This window comes from Neoarius graeffei, chromosome 23 (genome assembly GCF_027579695.1).
Source record: "Neoarius graeffei isolate fNeoGra1 chromosome 23, fNeoGra1.pri, whole genome shotgun sequence".
NCBI lineage: Eukaryota > Metazoa > Chordata > Actinopteri > Siluriformes > Ariidae > Neoarius > Neoarius graeffei.
In genome coordinates this window covers 28781820-28801789 of record NC_083591.1, presented here as the reverse complement: position 1 = coordinate 28801789, position 19970 = coordinate 28781820, and the positions used below count along the sequence as shown (strand labels likewise).

The following is a 19970-nucleotide window of genomic DNA, read 5'->3' as shown; positions in this document are numbered from 1 at the left end:
TCCTAGTGAAAAGTAACAAGACTGCATGCTATTGGAAACAACAGATGCTAACGGTGAAGAATAAAGCAGCTTAATCCAGGATATAAAACTGTCCCTAAAGCCAAACCTTTTGAGCGTGAAGAATAGGTATCCCCACTCAACTCGGTCAAAGGCCTTCTCAGCGTCAAGAGAAATTACTACTTCTGGGCACTTTTTGACCCAGTTGAATGGATGATATTAAATAGTTTTCTTAAATTTGAGTACGCATGTCTGCCCTGAACAAAGCCTGTTTTAGTCAGGTGAAACAACGTCTGGGACCACATTCTCCAAGCGCTTTGCCAAAACTTTGGATAGCACTTTGAAATCAACGTTTAGCAAAGATAACGTGACCAGACGTCCTGATTTGACCGGGACAGTCCCGATTTTGAGTTGCGTGTCCCCAGTCCCGACAAAGGTCCGTCAGGACGCTGAAATGTCCCGGTTTACACCAAACACTAACAAACTGTCCCGGTTACAGTGATCATATATAGCCAATGAGATGTCAATAAAGCTTCTAGCAATTCAGCATCAATGTGCGTGTGTGCACAGTCAACCTTACAGTGTATCTATTTGTACAATGTTGCAATATAGAGGCCGCATTATAACGTTTTTTTTCGCTAGCGGCTGTCAACTACTACGCGACAATGCCGCACGGATGAGCGCTGGGCGGAGATGTTCGTGCACTTCAAGAGTAGGGAGATTCCTTAGAGCAATGTCAGCCAGCTTTGCCAGTTTGCCATGTGCCTACCTGGCGCCAATGCTCCAGTTGAGCGAATATTTTCACTCATGAGCAACACCTGGACTGATGAGAGGAATCGCATGACCGTGCCTACTCTCAAAGCCTTGCTCATTACCCAGGCCAATTTCGACGATACTTGCTCGCAGTTTCACAGCAGGCTCTCGGGCAATAAAGCGCTACTGGAGCAAATTCACTCATCATGTAAATATATGCAATAAAATGGCATCTTCTTTAGGGTGGGTGGGTTGGGTGGCTGTGTTTCTGAAACATTTTTTGTTGTCTTTCATCTGTTTCATCTGTCTTTAAACTGTATCACAGATCGTCTTGACTTGTTTGATGCTGTTGTCAACTCAGGGTTCACGTTTTCAAAATAGCTAATAGCCTACACTGGTTAAGATTAAACAGAGGCATTTTGGGTAAAGGTTCGGAAGTGACGACGATTAGGCTCATGCGCTCATTCCTGTTACAATACATAGCCTATTGTTTAAAAAAAAAAAGTTCATCGCATAAAATGTTGATGTTAATATGCAAGCAATGCATTTTCTTGGTGTTTTCACAAAGGTGAAATAAATCAGTTGAAATTTAGGCTATTGGCCTATTCCCAATCATCACATCTGTTGTCTGATTTTCTTACTTTAACTGAATTGTGATAGACGTACATGTAGATAACAAGAAAATACTTGATTGTTCTCTGAAATGTTGATAAAAGTGAGCTTCTACAAAATGATAAAAGCACCTGTCTGAGCCATGGTTTGAGCCGACACATGTTTACATCAAAACGCGTGTGTGTGCACGAGTATCACGGTCACGCGCAAAGTGTCCCGGTTTTAGACTCGGGAAATCTGGTCACCCTAAGCAAAGAGAAAGGTCGGTAGGACGTGCACAGTGACTGACTGGTCTTTATCCTTTTTTGCCAACAGTGTAATAGAGGCCTGCCTCAGTGTCATAGGCAGGCTGCCTGAGGAAAGTGCCTCTTTAAACATTGCTTGCAGAATTGGTGCCAATTGATGGGGAAACTTTTTATAGAAATCAACTGTGTATCCATCAGGCCCGGGGGACTTATTTTGCATTGATTTAATGGCTGTAATTATCTCAGAAGTCGAAATGTCTTCACTCAGATTACTATTTTGTTCCTCTGACACAGTTGGGACAGTAAGATATTTTCAACGAATGTAGATAAGTCCATCATTCCTACATTCTGATGTGTAAAGGTTCACAAAGTCTTGAAATGCTTTGTCATTATGATCCGTCAGAATCTTTCCTGTGTGTGTGACTGGATCTTTGTAATGGAACGAGAGGCAGCTGCTTGTCTTGCTTGCCGTGCTAATAATCTACTCACTTTGTCCCCATGTTCATAGACATTATGTCTGGATTTCAAAATAAGACGTGTAGCCTCATCAGTAGAAAGAAGATTGAATTCAGATTGTAGCCTCAAACGTTCCTTGTAAAGATCTGGGTCTGGGGAGTGAGCATATTTTGAGTCAATATCAAGGATTCGTTGTGAGATCTCTGTCAATTTTAAACTTTTTTTTCCTTTTTTTTACTTTAGATGAATATGCTATAATTTGCCCTCGTGTATATATACTTTAAGTGTTTCCCACAGTGTTGCATGTGAGATCTCTGGGGAGGTGTTTGTTTCTAGGAAAAACTGAATCTGGTTTGAAATTAGTTCTACAAATGTGTCATCTGATAATAGTAGAGAGTTCAATCTCCAAATCCTGTTAACAGGTGGTCGGTTTGGAATGTCCAAGTCGAGCACAATGGCACGATGATCAGAAATAATACTATTATATGAAATGGCCTTGACTTTAGATAACAGTAGAAAGTATCAAGTAGAAAGTAATCAGTGTGGGTGTAGGTGTGGTGTACATTGGAGAAAAATGAATAAGCTCTGGTGTGGGGAAACTGAAACCTCCACCCGTCTGAGAGGCTACACTGATTCATGAAATCCTTCACCGCTCCAGCAGATCTAGAAAGATTTTGGGAAGTGTTTGATGACCTATCCAAAGTAGCATCCAGTACAAGGTTGAAATCCCCTCCTATTAAAAGAAAATTTGAGTGTCATCAAAGTTAGGTGCATATATGTTAACCAGAATCGCAGGATTGGCAAAGAGTTGTCCAACTACTCTAGTGTATCATCCGTTAGGATCATTAATTATCTCTTTAGACTGAAAAGAGATGTTTTTATTTATTAAAATGGCTGTACCTCTTGCTTTTGCATTAAATGTAGAGTGGAACACCTAACCAACCCAGTGTTGTTTCAGACCAGCAATATTGTTATTACGAAGATGGGTTTCTTGTAAAAACGCTATGTACACCTTCAACTGTTGGACATGAGACATGACTCTCCGTCTTTTAATTGGGTTATTGACCCCTTTTACATTCCAAGATAAGAACTTAATGGGGTTGCCAATGACCTTGGTAGATCTACTCGTCATTGTGATCTAAAAAGGGGGATAATAAGAGAAGCAGAGGCAGAGTTGGAAGACAGAGGGGAGGAAAAGATAGAAAAGACAAAGGAGAAGAGAGAGTGAGAGAGAGGGGGGGAAAAGGAGAATAAACGATGTACCTGTGAGCCCCATCCCATCCCAGTTATCCTTATGCACTTGTGCTTACTTCTAGTTTGCACTTTTTTACACTTTTAACTCTGTCTATATGAAGAAAAAGGGAACATACTGTTTATAGTAAACCATTACTCTGTAGGTCTCAAAGTAGCAGTTACATGAACATAGCCTAGCGTATATGACAAGGTAATCTATGTTGTATATCAAACCGGTGAAGATGTAAAGGGAAAAAAAAAAAGGTCTATATATCCAACAGTCGGTAGTTCACTGAATGAACTATTAGTCTAATGTGAGCTAAACTTAATATTAGTTGAAGAGGTAAATAAAAAAATATATATTTCTGTTCTTTCATTCATACAAAATGCATGATAAGGCAGTATGAATAGCACGGAGTGCAACCAAGTTGTGGCCCATCACTCAGAAGCAGGCTTCTGCTAGTAGATGTCAGTTAAGTGCTGATATCAAAGGTTAACATAGATCAAAGATACAGTCCAGTTCCATAATGTAGCTGTAACAACTTTAAGAAAGCTATAATGGTAACCAAGTCCAAAATGGATGAATCTTTCTTAATCATTTCAAACCAATTTCAACCAAACTTGCACAAACTTTTACAACGAAATTCCTGAACTCTTGACAGTGGCTACAATACAGCATGAGAGAGGGGAGGAAAATACATTTATATATAATTTTATTTATTTATTTATTTTTCGGCTTCGGTTGGTGTATTGAACTCATGCTTGGCACCGTTGACGTTCACCCGGAGTTTAGCAGGGAAGAGTAGACTAAAGCGTAACTGGGCTTTTATCAGGGTGAAGGCGGCTCGCTTCCTTGCTACCTCTGCACTGTTGTCTCCGAAGATGTGGACCTCCAACCCCTTGTAATCCAGGGAGCTGCTCTCCTGGGCAAGCTGCATTATTTGTTGCTTCATCTGGAAGTGATGCATGTATGCTATGAAGGGATGTGGTGCACCCTCTCGTCTTCTCTGGATGGCTAGTCTATGTGCTCCATCAATGACCACGGGACGGGGGAAGGCGCCAGCCCCAAATGTTTCTTGCAGGCAGGATTCGATAAAAGAGGTGGGTTTTGCCCCTTCTTCTCCTTCTGGTATGCCCATAATACGTATGTTGCATCTTCTGGATCTATTCTCGAGGTCATTCAGTTTTAGCTTTAGCTGTTCATTCTCCTTTGAAAGCTAGCCAACAGTGGATTCCAGTGTAGTTATTCTGTCCTGAAAGTCGTTCATTGAAGTCTCAATGCACTGGATTGCCTGGCCGTGTTTAGCGATTATTTGCATGGTTGGAAGAAGTTTGTGCTGTCAGATTTGTAATAATTCGCTCTTTCATGCCTGCAAGTAGTTTCTGTATGTTGGCTAGAGACACAGGGCTGCTGTCTCAATCATCGTTGCTAGTCAAGTTTGATGCTAGCTCACTACTTTCACCATTTTTTTTTTGCCTTGTTGTTTGCCCGATTTTACCATATTTGCAGTAAATATAGCAGGTACCAAGTTAGAAACCTGTATGGGCGGCTCCACGAATCCAAAAGCACTGATTAGTCCGAAAATGTCAAATAAATGTCGAATGCAGACAGAGCTGTTCGGAGTAGCTGCTTACTCCGCTATTTTCTCCTCTCAGCCCCAGAATTGCATTTTTAGCACCAACTAAGTTTTACTTTGTGACGTATACTTTCATTCACAACAGAAAGATATTTAAGTGGAAGTTAAATTTTTTGTAAACTAAGTGCCTCTGACAGTAACCTTTTGTCCATCAGAAATGTCCTCTTGAGAAAACTCCCTATATGATGAGGTTTAAATTATTTTGTAAAGAAAATGTTTGTCTCTTTTGAAGCAGAATACTCTGTTGCACAGTTAAAAAAAAAAAAAAAAAAAGGACTCAAAACAAATGCAAGACATTTGCAGCAGAACTTTTCATTTGGTTGAAATGTGTCCTTTAAAAAGGTTCCTCTCTGGAAAACCACAAGGATCATCACCACTTCAGTTATTGCAGTTACCACCATGTACAAACATTGCTGCACAGTACTTGAAAATTTGTACTTAAATTCACATACATTTGAACAGTTTTTCACATTGTATACCTTACTCTTGTGGACTATAAGATGGTGGGTCAATTTTAGAAATGTACTGTATACTCTCTTCTCACCACAAGTAACATGCCCAGTATATGACCTCATCTCATCTCATTATCTCTAGCCGCTTTATCCTGTTCTACAGGGTCGCAGGCAAGCTGGAGCCTATCCCAGCTGACTACGGGCGAAAGGCGGGGTACACCCTGGACAAGTCGCCAGGCCATCACAGGGCTGACACATAGACAACCATTCACACTCACACCTACGGTCAATTTAGAGTCACCAGTCAACCTAACCTGCATGTCTTTGGACTGTGGGGGAAACCGGAGCACCCGGAAGAAACCCACGCGGACACGGGGAGAACATGCAAACTCCACACAGAAAGGCCCTCGCCGGCCCCGGGGCTCGAACCCAGGACCTTCTTGCTGTGAGGCGACAGCGCTAACCACTACACCACCGTGCCGCCCGTCAGTATATGACCTGTAGTTCTGAAATTCTGTTAATTTCACCTAATTTCCATCTTAAAAGTTCATTTTTGACAGCAGAGAGACACAAAAATGAGGTTTGATTTTTGGACTATTGTGGACCTGAAAAGTATACCCTGATTGTGAAACAGTCCTTCTAATTTTGGAACATGACTGTACTACCTTTCAATGCCATGAGTCATGTATGTGAGAGAGGAAAGGATAAAAGGTGTAGAAGGAGAAAGAGTGAGGAGTTGGCACTGCTAGCTCTGTTAGCCACACTACTACTTCTGAATTTTCAGCAGCCAGGAACTGCATCTGAGAAAAGATTGCAAATCCCTTCAGAGAGAAAAAGGGAGAATGTTGGGCCCCATCAGTGAATGTTTCATTGATGTTAATGTGAAATAAAATTAAGTTAACTTTTATTAAAATTTCAGTTTATGCTGTGAGATCATCAATATGGGGAGCTATGACTGGACGTTGCAGTTGGGTTTGTCGCAACTTGTTTGCCAATTCTGTATTTATTTAAAGACATTTGCATGGATATTGCATGAAATCCACAACACTACCCAAATATTGCATATTGTTTTTATGTAGTAAATCTGATTTTTCCAAATAAATAAGTTAGTGTTCTAGTTCTTCCAAGACTGGCTGGTGCTTTTCTTGTGCCCATTTCAGAACATTCATTAAGTCACTGAAGGATAGCACAATGATTTAGATCGGCTTAAAATGTGGAAGCAAGCGTGTTGGCAACTTACACTAAATTGTACAGTGATTGAGCAACCTATACGAGTGGTTTAAATTTTACAAAATTTTTGGTATATTGATCGGTGTGTTTACATTTAAGTAATTGGATAATGTCTAACCTGTAGGTAGTAACAAAATAGTTGTTTTCTCTGGTAAACATTTAAGTTTTTGTTATTTCAAATTATACAGTGCTGTACTTTGATTGGCAGTGCTTATTGTTTCCAGGACCTCTATGTAAATGCACATGATTACACATTAATTTGATTACGTGTTCTGCATACAAGAGCTCCTAGATGAACACAATTGGATAGTGTTGCTTTGATTGACAGGGTAGAGACAGTAATGCGATCCCTCCCACCTGGAGAACATGGATTATTTTGCTCTCATGACTCCCAGGCATGGATGGATGTGGCATTCAGTTTGGCCATGGCAGTCTAGTACTGTCTTAGAGTTTAGTTTCAACAATAATCTAACACAGGCTGATCTATTTGTGGTGTTGCAGCTAGGCATATTTAAAAAAAAAATTACATGTTACTGTTAGAGAATTGCCATTGTTGGGAATACAGTATTGTTTCAGTTTGTCTCCACTGTTATCCAGTCATGTTTGTGTATATATACAGTATATATGTGTGTTTGTGTGTTTTAGAGTAACTACCTTGTGTTTATGGCAGAGCTGTTTTGGTGGTTTGAAGTGGTCAAACCCTCTTTTGTTCAGCCCCGGACACTTGAATCTAAAGGTAAACTTGGGGCCCTAATTCAGAATTTTATTATCCAGTCCTTTATGACATCCAATCTGGCTTTGTTTTCCAGTTCTTAACACACCTGAGCCATTAATGGCCATTTGGCTTCATCACCTGGCTTGGGAGTGGTGAGACCTGGATTGGAACTAAAAATATGAACTTGTGTACTGTGTATGCCAAACTCAATTTTCTTATGTTCTCTGTTTCCAACCCAGTTGAGGCAACTAAAATGGCTCCCATAACCAAATACAACCTGATCCACAGACCACCTAGTCCTGACCCAACAAAGTTTGTATTGTATTCTATTTAGTATGTGACTCACAACTCAATTTTTTTCACAATGTTGTACATTTAAAAAAAATCTGATCTGTATTTTGTGTGATATAGGTCAACAAACACCACCAACCCAGGTAAGGAATGTCAGCTTTACAATATATACGGTACATTTGCTAGTCCCATTTCCAAAGTACGACACAAAGAAGTGGCTTCCAAGCCACACAGTCAGTGAACTTGAAAATTTGATATTTTCTGCTATGTATAGTTCTGAAAATTGCATGTTTCCCTTTTGTATATATTTCCACCACAAATAAAGTGGGTTTTAAAATCTGATTACCCCCAAAAGTGAAAAGGGAGAAAATTGCATTTAAAGATTACATTCCAATGCCAGGACACTGCCTCAAAGCAAACACTGTTAATTTCATTTGCATTTAATATGTAACAAGATTCAAATTATAAATATGATAACTACAGTGGTGCTTAAAAGTTTGTGAAACTTTTAGAATTTTCTATATTTCTGCATAAATATGACCTAAAACATCAGATTTTCACACAAGTCCTAAAAGTAGATAAAGAGAACCCAGTTAAACAAATGAGACAAAAATATTATACTTGGTCATTTATTTATTGAGGAAAATGATCCAATATTACATATCTGTGGGTGGCAAAAGTATGTGAACCTTGGCTTTCAGTATCTGGTGTGACCCCCTTGTACAGCAATAACTGCAACTAAACGTTTCCGGTAACTGTTGATCAGTCCTGCACACGGGCTTGGAGGAATTTTAGCCTATTCCTCCATACAGAACAGCTTCAACTCTGGGATGTTGTTGGGTTTCCTCACATGAACTGCTCGCTTCAGGTCCTTCAACAACATTTTGATTGGATTAAGGTCAGGACTTTGACTTGGCCATTCCAAAACATTAACTTTATTCTTCTTTAACCATTCTTTGGTAGAACGACTTGTGTACTTAGGGTTGTTGTCTTGCTGCATGACCCACCTTCTCTTGAGATTCAGTTCATGGACAGATGTCCTGACATTTTCTTTTAGAATTCGCTGGTATAATTCAGAATTGATTGTTCCATCATTGATGGCAAGCCGTCCTGGCCCAGATGCAGCGAAACAGGCCCAAACCATGATACTACCACCACCATGTTTCACAGATGGGATAAGGTTCTTATGCTGGAATGCAGCGTTTTCCTTTCTCCAAACATAACACTTCTCATTTAAACCAAAAAGTTGTATTTTGGTCTCATCCGTCCACAAAACATTTTTCCAATAGCTTTCTGACTTGTCCATGTGATCTTTAGCAAACTGCAGATGAGCAGCAATGTTCTTTTTGGAGAGCGGTGGTTTTCTCCTTGCAACCCTGCCATGCCACTATTGTTGTTCAGTGTTCTCCTGATGATGGACTCATGAACATTAACATTAGCCAATGTGAGAGAGGCCTTCAGTTGCTTAGAAGTTACCCTGGGGTACTTTGTGACCTCGCTGACTATTACACGCCTTGCTCTTGGAGTGATCTTTGTTGGCCGACCACTCCTGGGGAGGGTAACAATGGTCTTGAATTTTCTCCATTTGTACACAGTCTGTCTGACCGTGGATTGGTGGAGTCCAAACTCTTTAGAGATGGTTTTGTAACCTTTTCCAGCCTGATGAGCGTCAACAACGCTTTTTCTGAAGTCCTCAGAAATCTCCTTTGTTTGTGCCATGATACACTTCCACAAACGCGTGTTGTGAAGATCAGACTTTGATAGATCCCTGTTCTTTAAACAAAACAGGGTGCCCACTCACACCTGATTGTCATCCCATTGATTGAAAACACCTGACTCTAATTTCACCTTCAAATTAACTGCTAATCCTAGAGGTTCACATACTTTTGCCACTCGCAGATATGTAATATTGGATCATTTTCTTCAATAAATAAATGACCAAGTATAATATTTTTGTCTCATTTGTTTAACTGGGTTCTCTTTATCTACTTTTAGGACTTGTGTGAAAATCTGATGTTTTAGGTCATATTTATGCAGAAATATAGAAAATTCTAAAGGGTTCATAAACTTTCAAGCACCACCGTATCCCTGTCTTTTATAGCAGACTTTATTCATAGCCGACAGACAGGCTATTCCTGCCTCTGCAGCACTTCTTTTATATATATATATATATATATATATATATATATATATATATATATATACACACACACACACACACACACACACACACACACACACACACAGGGTGTTTCAAAAAAGTTTATATCACTTCACAATCTAATAACTTCGCCAATTCTCATTCACTTGATCTCAAATTTTAACTGCACATGTGGAAACGGGTGACAATTGTGTTTAATGTTTTTTGTTTTTATCTTTTTAGGTATAGAAATGCTATACACTGGAAAAGAAAAGGCATTTTGTGTGTTCAAGTACACTCAAACACAGTCGAACAAATTGAACATTTGTGAAATCGTTCATGGAATCCACATACCTTTTGAATTGTTCATTCAAATTTTGAGGAATCTATCTTATATTGCTCAACATTAAGCCTGTTCAGTTTCATTTGCCGAGACTATGTAGTCTCTGGGGTATTTACATCTCAATTTCAAATTTTTGAAACGCCCTGTGTATATATAATCAAAATATCTAAAAGATTATAAAAGGTCATTATATTTAAAACAGTATTCTCTGTCCTTTAATAAGGCTCTTATATCAGTTGGAATTACCCATTTCATTATTATCTTCATGTCAGGTTATCACAAGCAAATGCCATGCCTACCTCTACATTTGTAACACAATCATCTTTTTAAATGTTGATTAAAAAAAAATAAAATCTGTTACAATCAGAAATGCACAATCATTTTGATCATCATTAGCAGTCTCTTCTAGTTTTATCATGTGATGCAAATGTCACTCATGGTATTTAAATATAACTCATTTCATTTTGTAAATATATTTTATAGAGATCGAGTTTTATCATTCCAAAAGCTTACCTAAACAGATTTTATATTCTTTATCTTTGGGAAAATAACAGAGCATTACTCTGGAGCTTTGGCTGCTGCTGCTTTTGTTCCAGTGTATATATGATTTCACTTTATACTACAAGCAATTTGGTGATATTTCAGGCTAAACTTGTTACAGAATGGGATTGGATTAAATCTTTTTTGCGTTTGATATCTGATCCAGCATTTTCTGCTGATATCAGCCCCGTACTGATTACCCTGCACCTTAATGATCTAATAATGTGGTTAGGTACAGTGGTAGTGTTGCATGTAGCTGATGTTGCAACTGTTTAAAATCACACTGATTCATCTGAAACCTGTGTTCTGTTTCTTGTAGCTATGATAAAGAGGTCAAACTCTCTGTCATATGTGGATGGGTGTGTGGGGACATGGCCCAAAGAGAAAAGGTGGGTGCTCTCACCACTTTTTTTTTAAATCCTTTGCTAATAATGTTACTCTGTGTTCATGTTCTTGGTTAAAGTAATACAGACACCTAAATATATTCACTCTTTCCTATGATGCCATGAAAATAAAGGTAGTTATGATGATTTTCACCCACAGTGTGATTGTGAATAATAAACCTTTTGATGATAAAGTGGAAAAAAAAAAAACCCACCCAAGTGGCACGATTAAGCAGACGGGAACTGCAGCACCTTTTTGTGTGTGACTTAGATTGAGGAATTTCCAGAAACTGGAAGTGCGCGCACAGCATCTGAAGCCAGGACTTTTAAACATTTTTCCATCACTACCAAAGGAATACAGACAAGCCCAGTCACATAACATGGCAGTTTATTTAGAAATATTATGGTATTAATGCAGCATTCCTTTGTGGTACTTTACAATACTGGAAAGGTTTTAAATTAATACCGACAACTAAATAATTTTGCTCTTCTCTATGACTCCGTGAAAATAAAGCAATCTGTCAGACAGATGGCGAACTCTCTTGTACACGTACTCCGTTACTCCAGAGTGTTGAAAATGCTTTAAAACAATGACAAACACAGGCTTGAACAGTGGGTAGGTAGTCTTAGGTAGCTGGGAAAATTATTTTATTTTAGCCTTCAGGTAATAAAATAAGTAGATTAGATATACGCTAGTACTGTTCTGGTGCACTGGCTGCAGTCTAGTCACTACTTTCCACTACAATTGTCTGCACTAAGTGACCTATCTCTGTGCCGCACTATGCTTTTGGGAGGTCGATATTCAGTAGGCAATTGCCAAATTGGAACAAAAACAATTTTATGTTGGCCTGAGTTGTAACTTATTGACAGGAATTACTATTATACTAACGATTACATGGCGGCACGGTGGTGAAGTGGTGAGCACTGTCGCGTCACATCAAGAAGGTTTTGGGTTCGAGCCCAGTGGCCAGCAGGAGCCTTTCTGCATGGCGTTTGCATGTTCTCCCTGTGTCTGTGGGTTTTCTCCAGATGCTCCAGTTTCCCCCACAGTCCAAAGACATGCAGGTTAGGCTAATTGGTGGCTCTAAATTGACCGCAGGTGTGAATGGTTGTTTCTCTGTGTCAGCCCTGCGATGACCTGGCGACTTGTCCAGGGTGTACCCTGCATCTTGCCCATAGTCAGCTAGGATATGCTCCAGTTTGTCCGCGACCCTGCGCAGGATAAGCGGCTACGGATAATGGATGGATAACAGTTACGTCAGTAAGAGATTCTAACAGCAGCTGGTCTTGGTAATTATTAATGTAAACAAAACAGGTGGTCTGTTACAATCATCCCTCCACCATGTTCACTCGTCAGCTTGCTGAGATCTGAGTGGCAGTCACTCATCTCATTGTGGTCGTCAATGTGATGGTCCTGGTATAGCTCAAACCGGTAGGGCTCTATCCTGAGTTCTACATTCTCCCTCTCCAACCTCCTCTTCCCCAACTAACTCCTTTTCATCCCCATCATACAAAGCATGTGCTGTGTCTGAAATCACTCACTACTCACTGTACAGTGGATATAAAAAGTACACACCCTATTAAAATTTTTTTACATCAGAAAAACCTGAGACCACAATAATTTCAAAACTTTTCCCACCTTTAATGTGACCTATAACCTGTACAATTCAATTGAAAAGCAAATCTGTTGGGGGGGACAAAAAATAAACATTCAATAAGCTGGTTGCATAAGTGGGCACACCCTTAAACTAATCCTTTGTTGAAGCACCTTTTGATTTAATTACAGCATTCGGTCTTTTTGGGTCGGACTTGATCAGCCTGCCACATCTAGACTTGCTAATATTTGCCCACTCTTCCTTGCAAAAGCACTCCAAATCTGTCAGATTGTGAGGACATCTCTTGTACACAGCCCTCTTCAGGTCATCCCACAGATTTTCAATTGGATTTAGGTCTGAGCTCTGGCTGGGCCATTCCAAAACTTTTTTGGGGTCATTGTCATGCTGAAAGATGAAATTCCTCTTCAGCTTTCTAGCAGACGCCTGAAGGTTTTGGGCCAAAATTGATTGGTATTTAGAACTGTTCATAATTCCCTCCACCTTGACTAAAGCTCCTGTTCCAGCTGAAGAAAAACAACCCCAAAACACTATGCTGCCACCATCATGCTTCACTGTGGGTGTGGTGTTCCTTTGGTGATGCGCAGTGTTTTTGCACCAAACATAATTTTGGAATTGTGGCCAAAAAGTTCACCCTTGGTTTCATCAGACCATAACACATTTTCCCACATGCTTTTGGGAGAGTTGATTGATTATTTATTTAGCAAAATTTAGCCAGCTCTGGATGTTTTTCTTTGACCCTACCTCATAGTCCAGACATATGGAGAATACGGGAGATTGTTTCCTCCATTTGTACACAATCTGTCTGACTGTGGATTGGTGGAGTCCAAACTCTTTAGAGATGGTTTTGTAACCTTTTCCAGCCTGATGAGCATCAACAATGTTTTTTTCTGAAGTCCTCAGAAATCTCCTTTGTTCGTGCCATGATACACTTCCACAAACGTGTTGCAAAGATCAGACTTTGATAGATCCCTGTTCTTTAAATAAAACCCGGTGCCCACTCACACCTGATTGTCATCCCATTGATTGAAAACACCTGACTCTAATTTCACCTTCAAATTAACTGCTAATCCTAGAGGTTCACATACTTTTGCCACTCACAGATATGTACTTTTGGATCATTTTCCTCAATAAATAAATGACCAAGTATAATATTTTTGTCTCATTTGTTTAACTGGGTTCTTTTTATCTACTTTTAGGACTTGTGAAAATCTGATATTTTAAATCATATTTTTGCAGAAATATAGAAAATTCTAAAGGGTTCACAAACCTTCAAGCACCACTGTATGTTTATGTATGTATCCCCAGATAGCCTTCAACAATGCTTTTTTTTTTTAAGTATTGAAATCATTGGGTACCAGAAAAAAATACAGGACAAAGATCAATTAAAGGTGCAATTGCATGCATAACTCCAGAGTATTCATAATTTAATATTTAATTTATTCATCTGGCTGGAGTCTCATCACATTGCTCCTCTGGAGGACGGCCCCATATGGACAGTTGAAAATCGCACTTGGAAGATGGCTCTGGACACTTACAGTAATACATTTGTGTCGGAGAACTACAGTTGACTTGCTAACTTTAGGACTGCAGTTGTCATGAACAGTTTTGTCTTTGAGTTTCCATCAATGAACAGTTTTTAATTTCATTAAGATACTTCATGTAAAAACTATGACTTTCCTGTTTTCACAGTTATACTTTGTGATTATATAGGACACCTGTTATAGAAGCGAGTTATTTATAATCACGCAATCTGTTATCACCCAAATGAGGATGGGTTTACTTTTGAGTCTGGTTCCTCTCAAGGTTTCTTCATGTCGTCTGAGGGAGTTTTTCCTTGCCACAGTCCACCACAGGCTTGCTCATTGGGGATAAATTAGGGATAAAATTAGCTGTTTTAAAGCCTTTAAGTTTCTGTAAAGCTGCTTTGCGACAATGTCTATTGTTAAAAGTGCTATACAAATAAACTTGGCTTAATAGTTCCCTCACTCTCCCATTCTTCTCTCCTCCACTGTAGGTCTTCAGCCCATGGTATCTCGTTTGAGATTCCATTTGATGACCCTATGCCTTGCGCATCAGGTCAAGGATTGAGTCGGTCTGCTAGCTCAGAGGGCCTGGGGTTCAAAGTTTCCAACTCAGCACGGGGCATGCGCAGGAACCTCTCTTTCCAACCTGTTAATGGAAGCGCACGCACACCATTACAAGAGGAAGAGGACAGTGACGTAACCTCACACCATGGTCCTGTCAGGCCTCTTTTTAGAACTGACACGAGGTATTTCTTTTATGATACCTGTGCAGCTAAAGAAATGGCATCTGACTGACAAATGGGGATAGATATTGTAAATTTGGTGTTTGGCATTTTCATTAATTTTATAATTTTATTGCTCTAAAATCAAGAAATATTCCAGATCAATTAAAATCATTTTGCCACGTAGTCATCAGAATGTGATGGTAGTATTCACGCTTATCAGAGGTTTTTATTTTTTAATTTCTGTAGGTATTCAAATGGGGTGCATCCAGATGTCGCTACTCCCCAGCCCCCGACTCCAACTATGGAGGAGGCTCTGAAGATCATCCATGCCTCTGAGTGCTCTCATAGTAGTCTGCATCCCCCCGTTGGTGAAAATGCCTTTTTCTTGCATCCTCCTGAAGCTCAGGACCAGGCTGCTATTAACTCTGACCTGCAAGACCCTGAGGACAATCTGTCTAAAGCCCAGGCTGATGACGGACAGCAAAATTCTACATCAACCGAAATGGATACAGGAATTCACGTTCGCACAGAGGACATCCAGGATGGTCAGGATGAAGACTCCTCTTTAAAGGACTACTCTGATATGGACCAAGACTACGAAGCCCGTTCGTGTCCATTACCTGATACTGGTGGCAATTTCAGCCCTGTGCCAAGTCTACAGGGTCAGTGTTCACTGGCTGCAAGCTCCACCTCCTCAATTGGATCCTCCTTTGCTGTGCGTATGACGAGTTTTGCTGAACAAAAGTTCCGAAAGCTCAACCATGGGGAGGGACGGAGTGGTGGAAATACGCCTGAAAATGATGTAAGCACTACAACTGCTAGGGCAGTAGCAAGGTCTCTCATACCTGATGCCCCAAGTCCCAGTCAGGCCAGCTCACCTCGTGACCCATCTAACCTGTTAGTGTCTGAGATGGTGCAACTGAAGATGAAGCTTGAGGAAAAGCGTCGAGCTATTGAAGCTCAAAAAAAGAAAGTGGAAGCCGCTTTCACACGCCACCGACAAAGAATGGGTCGCACTGCCTTTCTCAATGTTGTTCGCCGCAAAGGAACTATTTCACCTCTAGGGAGTGATGGTGGCAGTTGCAGAAGTCTAAATGAGAAGCAAAACTTTCAGCCACAGCTTTTGAAAACAAATGATTGCAGTTCTCACTTAGAGCGGTGCAAGCCAGATGGTGCACCACTTAAATTGACCCCAGAGGAAGGAGGGAGTACGGAGGTAGTAGACTTGGCAGAATACACACGCTCAATCGAACGCCTGAATGCATCACTGAGCTTCCTGCAGACGGAAATGCAGCGCCTGGCACAGCAGCAGGAACATATCATGTGTCTGCGTGAGCAGCAAGCCTGGGTGATTTCACCTCCACACACCCAAACGCAAACTTCATTACAGAAACACATGCGTGAGCTGCGCAGCAGTAGTGTTGTAGGTCGTGGATCTGTGGGGTCTCTTTCCCCAAACCTATCCTCCACAGGGTCGCCCCGTACCACTCAACGCTCACCTGCCCCCCTAAAGAGAAAGTCTGCTTCATTCCATGCCAGAACACCTCGTACTCCACGCCCAAGTGAGCTGAAAGTCACCCCGTTTAGTCGGATGTTAAACACTCCACAGTCAGTGGACAGTCTACCCAGGCTGCGCCGATTCTCCCCTCGACAAACACAAACTAGTTCTTTTGCATACCTGGGACATGATGAGGGACCTACAGATGAGAATCTCACAAATAAAGAGGAAGTAAAAGCAACAGCAGTGGGGTCTATAGACCAGCAGTGTGTCACAGATGCAGAAAATATTTCTGGTGATGCTCTGTCCAGCCATGTCACAGAGAACCAAGGAGAAAAAGAAGAGAAGGAGGAGAAAAAAGATGACTATACGAATGAGAAACCATCAGAAAAAGCTGAACCCATGAATAAAACAGCAGCATTTCAGGTTCGGTCTCAGACAGTAACGGAGCATTTGGATGTGATGAGAACAGACGGCACAGGGGAAGGTCAAGCACTGGGTAGGAAGGACCTAATTGAAGTGCCCCTCTCCGAACTGAAGCCTCTGGATGATCATGAACTGGAAAGTGGGAAAGTGACGGAGGGCAGGGTGGAGATGTGTTGTGGGTTCTTCTACAGGGTAGGACCCGTTTGTCACTAACCACAGAAACATACCGCTGAACAATGTTATTTTTGCTGTGCCTGTTTTAACTCTTTTCACACAAATGTAGTCTTTGTTAGCTGAGCATGTTTGCAGCTAAGAAACGCCATTAAAACTGCAGTAAGAATGTTGTTAGTTAGGTGATATTCGTTGAAATATGAATGAATATGACTGGTCCTAACCCTCAGTGATGTAACAAGTTGTTCGTCTTTTGATTAGTTTGTTTGATCTACTCTTTTATTTATGGCTCTAGGCTTTAAATGTTTTTATGATGTATTGGTCCCTTTTACCAATACTTAAATGTCCAATTATTTGTAGTTACTACATGTTTTACACACTGAACAGATATCAACATTTTATCATCTTTTCCTATAGTGGTGATTAACTGTTTTACAATTAACTGTGATAAATCATCAGGGGGCAGCACGGTGGTGTAGTGGTTAGCGCTGTCGCCTCACAGCTAGAAGGTCCGGGTTCGAGCCCTGTGGCCGGCGAGGGCCTTTCTGTGCGGAGTTTGCATGTTCTCCCCGTGTCCGCGTGGGTTTCCTCCGGGTGCTCCGGTTTCCCCCACAGTCCAAAGACATGCAGGTTAGGTTAACTGGTGACTCTAAATTGACCGTAGGTGTGAATGTGAGTGTGAATGGTTGTCTGTGTCTATGTATCAGCCCTGTGATGACCTGGCGACTTGTCCAGGGTGTACCCCACCTTTCGCCCGTAGTCAGCTGGGATAGGCTCCAGCTTGCCTGCGACCCTGTAGAACAGGATAAAGCGGGTAGAGATAATGAGATGAGATGAGAAATCATCAGGGTGTACAAACAGTGGGAATATAGAATCTACAGATGGAAATCTGGTTTTAGAAACCCTGCAGTTTAGTACATCCAAGGAATTCTTCCTGGGAGTGTCACATGTGAGGTGCTATTTGCTCAGTTTGGCTAGTCCTACCACGTTTCTCAATGCCCAGAGCAGATGTGGTGGTTTTTTTTTTTTTTTTTTAAGGCATCAACTTTATTCTCACCAGACAAATGTTTAATTCAGCATGGAAGCGCTTTTTTGGATATCTAAAAATGATCAAGGTGTTGTCCAAGGTGACATACTTTTGTAAAATGTAGTGGAAAATGGTGGCTGCAAAAGGTTGAAACACTAAATTTCTGCGATATCCATTTTATTGCTCTAAGCCAAGGGAAAATAATTAACATAGTAAAGAAATAACCAATACGTTGATGTATTAGTTAAGCTAGGTAGTTCTGTCAGGGCTCCTATTGGCTGGGAAAAGTTCAGAGCAGCACAGACCTCTAACTTTTATTTTCATTCGAATTGTTTTTATGGGACGGGACTTCATTTGCTTTTAACTGGTGCTCAACAGGATCTACGGACACGGGCATTAAAGTTCTTAAAAAAAAAAAGGGGAGAGACGGGCTGAGTCTCTGATTTCTAGTAGTAATTTAATTTGAACATAAATATAAATGATTTCTTGGGATACAAATGTTACATTAAAAGCATTTTTCTAGTGGATAGCATAACTTTTGTCTCAGAATAAATTGTATAAAAAAAATCATAACATCAGTTAAGTATTATTCCCGGGGTTGCGTTAACTAAATATTTTCCATCATTGACTGAATTTTTTTCATTAACAATGGTGGAGAATCTGAAGGTCGTCTGTCATTCTGACAGATTAGAACACTGAGGTGCCTCTCCTGTAAAGCGAAGCAGTTGACATGCAGCACCTGCCATTAATGTTCATGCAGGCAGACGCACGGCCATCTTTCAATTTTGCGCCCATTGTGGAGGTAACCAAATCTATTAAAAACAAGGGTCCCCACGGAGCATCTGGGTCTCCTCACTGACCACAGTACTGTATTCAACGCGTTTTGCTATCTGGGTTCTGACAGTACGTTGTTGAGCTGTGGACTGGGGCATTGGAGCATGTCTGTCCTCTAAGCGTCTTGCAGAGGTGTGCAGCTGCATCTCCCGGTGAAGCAAGTGATTGCAGGATTGGGAAATCCCACATTCAGAGTCTTGCTGGCTTCTGGTCACTTCCACATATTCCACAACTTCAAAACTTTGGCTGAAGTGGCATTGGTAATTCCAGTCCCCAGTGTGGCAGCAGAGCACAAGTTCAGCCTACACACACGCACGCACGCTCTTTGTGAACACCAATTTCTGAATCTAGGTTAATTGAGTTAAATTCAGTTAATTTCTTGGAAATGGTTTAATATTTGTTGATATGGTAACTGCTTAATTCTATAAAATTACATTTTTCATATTTGCCTGGCCCTGGTATTTTAGTGCCCTGCACGGTCACTGTGGGATGGGGGTGGGGAATATTTCATTTAAAAAGAAAAAAGAAAAGAAATTAGTTAGCAGTAACAAGTTTATGATATAATTTTTAGGATGAGTCAACCACAACCTCTGCTTAATTTCTCACATTATGTTCATATGATTAAAATCTCACACAATTACATCCTTAATACAGATGGCATGCCATTAATTAACTGGTAAGCCTGTCAGATGTTTGAGAAAAGCATGACTACAAAGATACTTGCAAAACTTCAGCAAATAAGCTCCAGAGAATCATACTGTGTGCAAAAAATTAATGGTATAAATCAAATTGACAAGCATAACTTAACTGAGTCACAATATCATACCATTTTGTATTTGTGATTTAATTGCATGCTTTTTGAGCTGATTAGTACTTATGGACTTAGGTGTGTATTTGTTGTCATGAGTATTTTTGGTGCTGTGATTGTGTGTGCACTGACTCAGGGATTTGAATGTTTTTGCATCTGTCCGAGTGCATTTTGACTGGAGGTTGCGGGTTGTTGATATGCACATGCATCTGTATATTGTGTGTTAACCCAGAACCATTTGAGTGTGGTGGTTTGTATCTCTGCTTGATTTGTGATCTTTGTCAGGTGTCTCTGACCAGGTTGCTTTATACCCGT

General features: G+C 40.5%; 1 protein-coding gene across 5 annotated transcripts in view; it reads left to right on the top strand.

The window, feature by feature from the left end:
- camsap2b (calmodulin regulated spectrin-associated protein family, member 2b) overlaps positions 1 to 19970 on the top strand; it is a 138802-nt gene that overhangs the window by 96749 nt on the left and 22083 nt on the right. For all 5 annotated transcript variants that reach the window (XM_060906029.1, XM_060906026.1, XM_060906027.1 and 2 more), the window contains exons 7-12: positions 7261 to 7351; positions 7570 to 7642; positions 7742 to 7764; positions 10964 to 11033; positions 14658 to 14912; positions 15138 to 17007. In XM_060906029.1, coding sequence (XP_060762012.1) covers positions 7261 to 7351; positions 7570 to 7642; positions 7742 to 7764; positions 10964 to 11033; positions 14658 to 14912; positions 15138 to 17007 — 2382 coding nt within the window. The remainder of the gene's footprint in view (positions 1 to 7260; positions 7352 to 7569; positions 7643 to 7741; positions 7765 to 10963; positions 11034 to 14657; positions 14913 to 15137; positions 17008 to 19970) is intronic.